The sequence below is a fragment of the Malurus melanocephalus genome, unplaced genomic scaffold, assembly GCF_030028575.1.
Source record: "Malurus melanocephalus ecotype Western Australia unplaced genomic scaffold, MMel_1.1 scaffold_490, whole genome shotgun sequence".
Classification (NCBI taxonomy): Eukaryota; Metazoa; Chordata; class Aves; order Passeriformes; family Maluridae; genus Malurus; species Malurus melanocephalus.
The window spans coordinates 184,379-195,565 of NW_026623722.1; the positions used below are offsets into that span (position 1 = coordinate 184,379).

General features: G+C 45.0%; 1 protein-coding gene across 1 annotated transcript in view; it reads left to right on the forward strand.

The window, feature by feature from the left end:
* Positions 1–4,184: 4,184 nt before the first annotated feature.
* PRDM4 (PR/SET domain 4) overlaps positions 4,185–11,187 on the forward strand; it is a 16,374-nt gene continuing 9,371 nt past the window's right edge. Inside the window, exons 1-4 of the mRNA XM_057381071.1 lie at positions 4,185–4,325; positions 5,919–6,052; positions 6,692–6,877; positions 8,908–9,702. Coding sequence (XP_057237054.1) covers positions 4,315–4,325; positions 5,919–6,052; positions 6,692–6,877; positions 8,908–9,702 — 1,126 coding nt within the window. The 5' untranslated portion in view covers positions 4,185–4,314. The remainder of the gene's footprint in view (positions 4,326–5,918; positions 6,053–6,691; positions 6,878–8,907; positions 9,703–11,187) is intronic.

An 11,187-nucleotide genomic window follows, 5' to 3' on the forward strand; every position in this document is an offset into this window, starting at 1 on the left:
AAGGCCCATCTTCCATCCCACTGCAGGTCCTTGTCGAGAGTGTGAGCAGGATTAAAGCAATTTATTGTACCTGTACTGACTTTTGCACAAAGTCTCAACATGCAGACACAGCGAAAGTAGCAGGACTGGACCCCCAAAGGGAAAAGCCAATACACATTCTTTTCAATTTTAAGGGTAGATTAAGATTACATGGATAATGTTCCTCTTTTAGGATAAGCCTTTGATCTTCTTTCTCATGCCGTTTCTCCAATTAAATCCTCTTCACACCTTGGTCTGGATGAAGCTTTGGCTCCAGAATGCAATCTCTGCCATGCTGATACAAAGCAGATGGCCTGGTTTGCTTTCCAGGTGGTACAAATCAGGTGTTCACTGCTCTACAATGGCAGAGTTTATGCTTTTTATACACATATTGTATGTTTAGCTTTGGTTTGGGTTWTTTGGGTTTGGGCTTTGTTGTTGKTTTGYTTTTTTTTGTAAATACAAAGTGTAAATRGGGTTGCTGAKAGACTCTTTACACACTCCATCAYCTATGGCATTCAAACAGGTTCCCTTCCTTTTCTCTTTTCTTTTACTTCACTACAAGCACTTAATTACCCAGCCAAAACAAATGGAAAATATTCCTGACATATCTAAAAATAAAACATTAAGGCATCTTCCTTCCAGATATAACTTAGTTGTGGTTTTAATTGCACATATCCTAATACAGTATCTGAAAGTATGCAATCTTGGTAAAAAAGAACCTTCAACATGTTCGCATTCCCACACAAACCATAACCATGAATAACACTATTGACATTACWGTGATTTGAATTACTCTGAATTACTCAAAGAAACAGATTCTCCTTGACCCTGTGTCTCTCTGTCTGAAAGGAAGGTCATTGGTGGAAATATTGTAGTAGAAACACAAGAGTCAGCTGAACATATGCAATTTCCCAACAGAAGATATTTCAACTGTTTAATTTGTGAACACATTACTGAGAAGGAAGAAGAAAATGCATTATGAGTTTAAAAAGAAACTCTCACAAYACTGTGCACTTCTTATATTTTAGTGTGCTGTAATTGGGCCAGTTTCTAGTATCTATTATACATATCATAGGTTGTCTAGCCTGCTGCAGTTTCTTAACAGAAATAAGTAATTAACAGATTCTCTTGTTAACTGCTCTCACAGAACTATACTAATAACTTCATTTGAGACTGAGGTACAGGAACACAGGATTGAGTAGGTTTGTGTCTCTCTTGTCCTGTTTTATCCTTAGGTCATCTCTTTCTAACCCTGTATTTAGAAGTGMAAGTTGAACATAGGCTACCTAGGCTTCACACTGTGACTGTCAACAAAATACAGGCCTGCAAAGTGCTGGCAAGGTGATGAGAAATTTTGATTTTTGATGGCAAAAATTGCTTTTTGCCATCTTCATTCCAGCATTATTCTGCTTGGTTTGAGAAAGAACCCAAGGGCAGGTTTGTAATAGCAGAAGAGAATTGATTGTACTGAGACATGGGCATGGTCCAGAAGGGACTTYGGCTCACGGTACAGGGAAGGACTGAAGTGTGCTCACTGCATCTCCATCCCCTGTGCTTTCAGAGTCTCCCTTATCTTTCTGTGTGTCTCCAGGATTTGAAGACAAAACAGCTCAGCAAYTTGTTCCTCATGCAGCAAGTACCACTACAAATGTCAATAAACCAAGCTTTCAGGAGACACAGTACAATTGTCTTATCAAAACACTTTACATATAATAAAAGTGTTTGGTACACATATAAAAAAAAATTCCCTTGCAGAAGAAACAGTTTTATCACAAAACCTTGGGCATGCAGCATACGTCTCTGTAGACAGAGATTAACTTCTCATTCAGTGACATTTATCATCGTTTATTGTCACTGGCTTCCTTTGATACTTGTGCTTTAAACTGGTAGTTAAGATATCACTAGTTCAAGGGAATAAAATGACTTCAAAAAAAAGCTGGAATCTCAGAGGACTCGTGCTTGACAGTAGGAAAAAATACTCTTATCTACGTAAGACTACATCCAATCTGGCTCCTAGGCTCAAAGTATTACTTTCAGCTCAGACAGTTGAAATAAYGCGAAGATTTCAGTGCCAGGGCACTTCTGCTGTAGAATTACAGTGTCATAATTGGAATTAAGACAATCTGAGGGCTCGGGATGACCCAGAGTTTCAGGACAGAACTGAGATGCACTGAGTGTGACCGTGAAGTTTTAAGGATGAGAACTGAAAATGGAAGGTTGCCTGTAATCCCCCATGTATTAGAGAGACTTTTGGGCTTGTAGTCATTCGCTTTAGTTTCTAAGAAAGATGTGAAGTATCAGCACCAACTCGTGAATATGATATGGTACTACACACAAAAAAATGAAGCACACACAAAGCCCCCATCACGGAATTAGCAGCCCATAAAAATCTGAGGATTTGGTGAGTTCTTTTCTGACTCACTAAAATAATGTTTGCGGGCCAATTCACATAGTCAGTCATGGTTAGGGTGAGGATTATTTGGCCTCATGGAGGAAAGGTTGTGGGATWTGTGGTAAACTAAATGAGGTCATTCTTTTGGTCATGAATGACAGAGGCCAGGACTGATTTTGCCTAAATGTACTCCTTCAGGTGTCATGTATTTCGACTAAACCCATTATGCAGGTCCCAGTTACATGCCATAGACACAGAAAGCCAGCTCCAAAGGGAATTCTTCTCACACATCTCAGACACCTACTTCACGATGGGATAAAGCTAAAGCACTCTGCAGCAAACTATTTCTCTCTTTCAGCTACAGAGAGCTTGAAGAATGAGTGTATACAAGGTGTTCAACTTCCTGAATTAAAGTTCAATTAAAGCCAAAGGAGGAGAGTATATTTCCACCTAGAAGAACCAGTAGGTTTGAACTGAACTAGAATGACCGCTATTTAGGCTCTTCAGATCAGATCCTACATGTTAAGATTCTTTAGATGAAATCAGAACAGACAGAAAAATGCTTTGAATTTGCATCGGTGCAGACATCACATAAGAGGGATGGCTCATTTAATGAGGCACAAACAAATTACCAAACCMCATTACAGTGTTTCAGGAAACAGCTGTTCACCCCAGCAGCGAAGGAACGATGGATTTGAGCAGCGTGTGTGATGACTATCCACGTGTCGCAGGTGAAAGCAGAGCTACAGAGCCGCTTCCAGATCAGGAAAATTCCTTTGCAATGTCACCTTAGCCAGAATTTCACACACGATCCATCATAATCGAACGACGATGTCCAGAAGGCAGCTGGGCAGGCGGGCTGATGGTACGGGAAGAAATAAACCGCTAATGACAGCAGACAGAAGGGTGTGAGGAGAAAGCGGTGCGATGGCCGGGAATGTTGTGTGGGAATATTGTGTGGGAATATTGTGCGGGAATGTTGTGAGGGAATACTGTGAGGGAATACTGTGAGGGAATACTGTGAGGGAATATTGTGTGGGAATATTGTGAGGGAATATTGTGAGGGAATACTGTGAGGGAATACTGTGAGGGAATACTGTGAGGAAATACTGTGAGGAAATACTGTGCGGGAATATTGTGCGGGAATATTGTGCGGGAATATTGTGCGGGAATACTGTGAGGGAATACTGTGCGGGAATACTGTGCGGGAATACTGTGCGGGAATACTGTGCGGGAATATTGTGTGGGAATACTGTGAGGGAATACTGTGAGGGAATATTGTGAGGGAATACTGTGAGGGAATACTGTGAGGAAATACTGTGAGGAAATACTGTGAGGGAATACTGTGAGGGAATATTGTGAGGGAATACTGTGAGGGAATACTGTGAGGGAATACTGTGAGGAAATACTGTGCGGGAATATTGTGCGGGAATACTGTGAGGGAATACTGTGCGGGAATATTGTGAGGGAATACTGTGAGGGAATACTGTGAGGGAATATTGTGAGGGAATATTGTGAGGGAACCCAGAGCAAGCATCGCACCGTTCCGGAGGCGGCAGGGCAGCCCGGGGCGGGCGTTTCGGGCCCGGCGATGGCGCAGCGCGGGCAGCACCAGCCGAGCCCCGGGGCGGTGGCGCCGCTTCCTGGCTCCGGCAATCGGCGGCGGAAACAGCCCCGGTCCCCTCCCTCCGCTATCACCGCCTCTCTCCGCCTCTCTCCGCCTCCCCGCCCGCGCCGGGCCCGCGCCGCCCGGGTCCCGCCCATGAGGCGGCGGTGGCGGTGCTGGCGGGGGCTGCGGCCGGGCCGTGGCTGGCGCTGGGGCCGGAGCCCGGGTCGGGAGCAGGCGGCGGGCTGGGACACAGGGACTGGATGCGGCTGCGGGCGCTGCGCCGCCGGGCCCCATGCACCCCAGGTGAGCACCGGGCGGGACCGCGGGGGCACCCCGGCCGAGGGGGCGAGCAGGGGACGGCGTTCTTGCAGCGCTCGGCGCCTCCCGCAGGCCCCGGGGCGAGGGTGGTGCTTCCCTCCCTCGGGCATCGCCATCCTCAGCGCCCGCTTGGGCCGGGGGGACGTGCCTTGCTCCGCCGGGCAGCCCGAGCCCTCGGCCCCGTTCGTGCGGAGCCGTGGCTGGCGGCAGTGGGGCGGCAGGGCTGAGGGAGTGCCCGCTGCCAAAGGTGCTCACAGCCCAGGTGAAGTCGGCGGCTCCGATCGTGCGGCTCAGCCCTGCGGGTGTCAGGCGGTCTGCGAGGAGCTGGCAGTGAACTCGGTGTTCCTTACGGGCCCCTAACAGGCTGAGATCGTGTGCTGKTAACTTGAGTGAGTTTGGTGAATTYGGCCGTTTTTCCCGGGGGGAGAGGTACCTTTCCTTCCCGGAGTGGCAGCCCGAACTCCGGCTCTCCATCAGCACYGCAGTGCTCGGGCCTGCTGCTCGCAAAGGCCATGTGGGAGGCCTGGGTCAGCCYGGGGGATGTTCATGTGTGGCTGCTGTGGGGGCAGCTGGGCTGGATGGCCCTAAGAGCTGCAGGTTAGGCTGCTGTATAGGTACGAGGGCCAGGGTGGSCACGGTGTGGGTCAGGCAGGGCTGGCAGAGTTGTGACAATTGTGAGTAGATCGTGTCTCCTTGATGACCCCATCCCCATGGACCGCTGTAGGCTGCATGTGCAGCTTGAGACCCCAAAGGACAAATGTGCTCTGTGCTGACATGGTTTCTACCAAGGCTGAGCATTTCGGGTGTTGGGTGGTTCCTGCAGCTGCTCAGGTGGTGTGTGCCCACTTGGTTCCTGCAGCTGCTCAGGTGGTGTGTGCCCACTTGGTTCCTGCAGCTGCTCAGGTGGTGTGTGCCCACTTGAGTTGTGCAGGCATTCAGCAACTACCGGTTGATTGCTCTGAAATAACGTGTCATCCATAGTGCCGGTTTTTTATGTGATGGGAACATGTAGAACACACTGAAGCAATCTGCTAAAAGTCTACTACGGCGGTTTTGCAGTGGTAACTCTTATTACTATTGGCCTGGTTCAAACTGTTGGTGAATTAGAGGGTTTGTGTCCATTGCCGGTTTGAATACCAGATATTTCCCCCTGAATTTGTTTTTTGAATGTGGATGTGGTGTCCAAAAGTAATGAAATATAAATCAGGTGCTGTTGTTCARGTGTTTGTGGCATTTAGCTTGTAATTGGATCTGTATTCACAGTAGTTTAATCACAATGGCTTTTACTACTGGGAGTAAGACTTTGTTTTCTGGATGGCGAGGAAAAAGCTATCATCTGAATTGTCTTTCTGAACTGTTTTTGAATCCTGATTATTGCTCTCTAATATGATTATGATGTGATGACAATGTGAGTGGCTGATGTGTTTTATGCTTATTTTTTTAAGGCAGGGTTTTTATATGCCAATATCAGATTTTGAGTTTGTTTGCCTAACCCATCCTCACCACAGACAGTCAGTAACCAGGAATGCCTTTGCATTTGTTTCTTTTTCCTGCTCCCTCTCTGTTCCCTGTCTCCAGAATGAATGAAATGAACTTGAGTCCTGTAGGGATGGACCAGCTGACCTCCTCCTCTGTGAGCAATGCCCTGCCAGTCTCGGGAAGTCACCTGGGCTTGGCAGCATCACCCACTCACAACGCCATACCAGCACCAGGTAATGGGAGAAGGTCGCACACAGGGTATTGCAGCTCATGCTCTGTGATCTGCTGTCACAGGAATGGTCATAACTGGGCAGCAGGGCTTGCTCTGATAGCAAGTTACATCTTAGGTATGAAATTGGGGTAGGGGAAACCATAAATCATTGCTTATGTGGGCAAAGCGAAAGGTGTGAGTGCTTTTCAGGCTTATGCCTTAGTGGGAGCCTCGTTTTGTTTTAATGGGATGATTTGCACTGTGGGTGAGTAGTATCAAAATCCTTTGAAAGCAGAACTGTGTCTAAAAATTTGTCTTCATCTATCTCTGATTCCTGTCAGGTGAAAACAATTTTTCACTTGTAAAGCAAAACTGTTTTCATAGCTCTTTTTTCCAAGGGGCTGCACAGACAGAAGTCCAATTGTAAAGTTGATGAAATCCCTACAAAGTGTATCCAGAAAAGATCTGGCCRTATTCAGGCGTGCATCTCAGTGCTGTGATAACTGATCCTTTCTTTGATGCCTGGCACCTTACTTGGACAGTACCATGCTGTATTTCCTTGGAGCAAGAGCTCCTGAGGAATTAGTAATCTCTTAGTTACCTCATGCATTCACAGACTCAAGTAGTTCCGTTGAATTTACATGGGCATTTTCTCTTGCAGGCTTGCCTGTTGCAATTCCAAACCTGGGTCCCTCCTTGAGTTCCTTGCCCTCTGCTCTGTCTCTGATGCTCCCAATGGGTATTGGGGATCGAGGAGTGATGTGTGGTATACCAGAGAGAAACTACACCCTACCTCCACCACCATACCCGCACCTGGAGAGCAGCTATTTCAGACACATTCTACCTGGTAAGTGTTCTGCTTCTGATGGATGGGGACAGAAAGAAAAACTATTTTAGGAGCTGTTTCTGTCCTATAGCAGGCATGACTGACAGTTTTGCAGAGCTGTTATTTCCCTGAGTTTGTCTGGAGACTGTTGTGTCATTTACGCACTTATGTTTTCAGATATCTCTTTCTGTATTTCTGTATGAAAAGAATTGCAAGACATTTTCTATTTAAACCTCACCTTTGATTGCTCCTCCTGCTTTGATTTTAGGATTAACATCTAACATTTAGGAAAACAAAACATGCCTGGTTTCTGTCTCCAATGGCTTGTAGTTTGAAAGTTCCTTCTATTTTTCTTTTCCTGTAGTCTGAAGCAGTATTTAATATGTGCATAATGGGAGGTCACAGCAGTTCAAAGCTTGAAGAGGGGAASCCATCAGCTGTGGAACTGGGCACTTTCCCACCCATTTAGCCAATGGCACATTTTTTCTTCATTTTTGTTTTAGGTTGAATTCCAAAGCCTAACACACTGACTTCTATCTTGAGTCCTTTCTCACACATCCTTTAGAGTAAAAATGTAGAATTTTATATGTTAATACATGAAAACACAGAAATTGGAGCTTTAAGTACAGTCTTGTTTTGTAATTAAGATTGATAGGGTGGAAGGGGTAGTGTAAGTTCTTCAAGATGACTCAGTGTGTTGTTGGTTCAACCTGGGTTAGGAATAAACTGTAGCAGCCCAGGTCTCATGCAGTTACCTGTTGGCTGATGGCTGAACTTTCCAGCTGCTTGGAGTAACCTTTCCTATTGCACTACACACCTGCCTGCTTAGTCACCAAAAGAGACAAGGACATTCTGCAGTAGGACCAAAGATATTTGCCGTTCTTCTGATCTGGAATAATCTTCCTAGTTCCTGTGATGTTTGGTCTGATGTTTCTTGGGGTTCTTCTGTCAGTCATCTTGCTGCATTCAAGGATCATCCATGTCCAAGCCACAAGGCAGCATTGCATGCAGAAATATTTGATGCAGCTCATTAAATTAAACTGTTCTTTTCTTGGCTTAGTCATTTTTAATAGAGTTATGCTGCAGAAAGAGTATCTGTGCTTGCATCCTTGTAATAACAAACATATTGAATGGAAAACTCTCATAGAATAAGTGGCTCATAGGGTTGAAGACTAAAAATGAAACATGCTGACTCAAATCTTGCAGAATCTGCAAAATCTGCCTCTGTCTTCTGGAAATAATGTTTACTTGAATGTGCTGTTGTATTTCTGCCAAAGATTTGCTGTTAGTTTGTTTTTAGTATGTAAATACAGGTTAGTGTTTCTTCATCTCTGAAGTTCCAAGGCTGTTGGATGTTGAGAAGCTTCCCAGAACTACCAGAAAAGATGTTAGGCTTTCTGATTTAAATTTAACCAAACTATTATTTTAAGAGATAAGATTCTTTTATGTAAGGGAAGAGAGCAGGTGACTCATGAGATCTGTGAGAGAACTTGTCTTTGTCCTTCAGAATTGCAGTTGATGACCTCTGAGATGGCTAGAGGTCCATCTTGTGCCACTTGGTCTTCGAGGAAGGAAGTAGTCATTGTTAAAACTTAAATGCCTAAGCAAAAATTACGTGTCCTGGAGACTTTTTCTGCTTCTAGCAAAGATGAACCAGGAATTACCGAATTATAGATTACACTAGCAGTCCTTCATCCTTTATGAGCTATTTCTTGGGAATAAGAAATTGAGCCTAAAATGTGAAGAACTTCTTTCTCATTCGGTCTTTGTACTGAGCAGCCTAGGTGGAATTCTGCCAGAAACTTGGCTCTTCAGAGTTTGAGAAATAACTAGAGATTTGCTCTGTTGGATGGAGACTCTGAATTAGTTGTCAAGTGGTACTTTGACAAGAGTTTTGGGCTGGCGTATGTTTGTGAGCTATGTTTTAGAACTAGAGGATTTTAATTGGAATTAATATAGAGAACATGAGGGATCTGGCTGTCTATGTTTTGATTGATTTTTATTCAACATGTAATCTCACTTCTTTAATTTTCTCCCTCTCTTCCTATCAGGTATCTTATCTTACTTGGCTGACAGACCACCACCTCAATACATCCATCCCAACACTATAAATGTTGACAGCAATCCAGCATTGTCAGTCTCCAACAATCCCTCAGCCCTGGATCCCTACCAGCCCAGTGGGACSGTGGGGCTGCAACCAGGGATTGTCTCCATGGACTCCCGCACAGTGAACACCCACGGTCCTCAAAATCTGCATCCTGGTGACAGCCACGAGGTAGCACTGGACACTACAATCACCATGGAGAGCGTTTCCAGGGTAACCAGCCCCATCTCCACAGATGGGATGGCGGAGGAGCTTACCATGGATGATGTAGCCGGGGATCATGCACAGATCCCCAATGGCTCCCGGAGCCACGAGCCGTTAGCCGTGGACACAGTGGGCAGTAACTTGCCATCGGACRCCGTGGGACACAGCGGTGTCATTCCCATTCACGGTAGCACTTTGGAACTCCCTGTTGTCATGGAGCCCGACCACATTGCCGGCCGGGTGACGGGGATGTCGGACAGCACACTAAATGACTCCATTCATACTGTGGCCATGAGCACCAACTCTGTGAGTGTGGCGCTCCCTACCTCACACAACCTCGCTTCCCTGGACTCAGTAGCCTTGCATGAAGTGGGCCTCAGCCTGGAGCCCGTGGCMGTGTCTTCCATAAGTCAGGAAGTAGCCATGGGGCCAAGTCATGTCGATGTGTCTGCAGACAATCTTGCCTTTGTACCATCATCTCTGCAAATGGAAGACTCCAATTCGAACAAGGAGAACATGGCAACCTTGTTTACCATATGTGAGTGGACATTTCCTGCTTTTTTTTGGGGTAGGGTTTGTCATGTGGCTAATATCTGGTGTGGCAGGACTCTTCTTGCCAGTCTTACAGATGTATGGTGAAAAAAMCAGTTATTTAACAAATCTAACAGTTGAAACATCTGCAGTGTTAGATTAACTGTGCTGAAACGACAGTAGTTGGAAATAGACATAATAGGATGTTTTAGCCTAATTCTTTTTGTATCCGTTTCCCATGTTGCCATGAGGTTGGAAACAATCTTGATGAAACTCTGGATTTGGTGGATGTGTTTGATGTCCTTTGCAATGAGACTTCTGTTTTAGTAGAGTCACATTACAAGTGACTCTTCTCATTCCATTAAAAATACACAAGAACCACCACAAATCATACTTTAAATCAAATGGGTATAATTGTTGAGTATGACATTATGTRATTTTGCAAAAATTTTATTAAACCTTGAACAATTACCATGAAAGTGTTGTTCTCAACAGGAAAAATAGAGCAGAGAGGGAAGGACCTTTATAGTATTTCTAATTATTCTCATCAAAGGACTTTAGTCCAAAGGTTAGTGCATTTTGTAGGAAGAGAGGAGCCCTGGGTATTGTACTGTCAATTCTGTTATCGTTCAAGGAGTGGTGTTTGAGAACTGAGTTCTCATTTCCTGGGAGAAAGATTTGAACTTTCACCTGCAGGATGTCTGGCTTCCTGCCACTGAAGCATAAGGCCAGCTTTTATATTCATTTTATTAGCTGTGGGAGCACTGCTGAGTGCTGTTCTTCATCCAGTCTGGCCCTACAACTGCCAGAACCTAAAGGGTTGCTTTGCCTGCMGAACATATTTTAAGAAATTGGGAGATACAGTGCCTTGGTTAGCAAGGGAAKAGGTGCAGTCTAATGCAAAGTGTCTAGTCAGTCAGACATTTGGATTAATTTATTAAGATTTCATTCTGTGGGATAAAATACAATTTAAAATCAGGTGGGCRTAGAACTATGAATTTACAACTCGTAGAGGAAGAGTTTTGCAGTCGAGGCACTCAGAGGTTCCTACAAGCATCTGTTGCATGTTGAGCAAATAATGATCCAAAATACTGTGATACCCAGCATCCTTGTGGTGAATCACTTCTCTTGTTCTCCTAAAAGTGAGATTCCATGTGCCAGCTTTTTGTTGCTTTTTGTTGCTATACTTAACATGGTCCTGAGCWGTTTTCCAGATGATGCTCCCCTTTGGTAGAGTATTGAAATGGCTGCTGCATGCCTTGTGCTTGCATGTGATTTGTAAAACAGGTTCTTGATGTGAGGAGGTTTAAACTTTAACTTTTTGTTGTTGTGTTTAAACTTTACCTGAGTAAACAGGAATTTGTGGCCAGACAGGTGACAGCAAGGACAAGGAGTTATTTTAGAGCCCCTTAGTTGTTTTTCCTCACTGAAATGGCAGGAGTCAGGGCCTTTTTCAGAAAACCTTTTACTGTGCCTAAGCAGGAAATAAAAA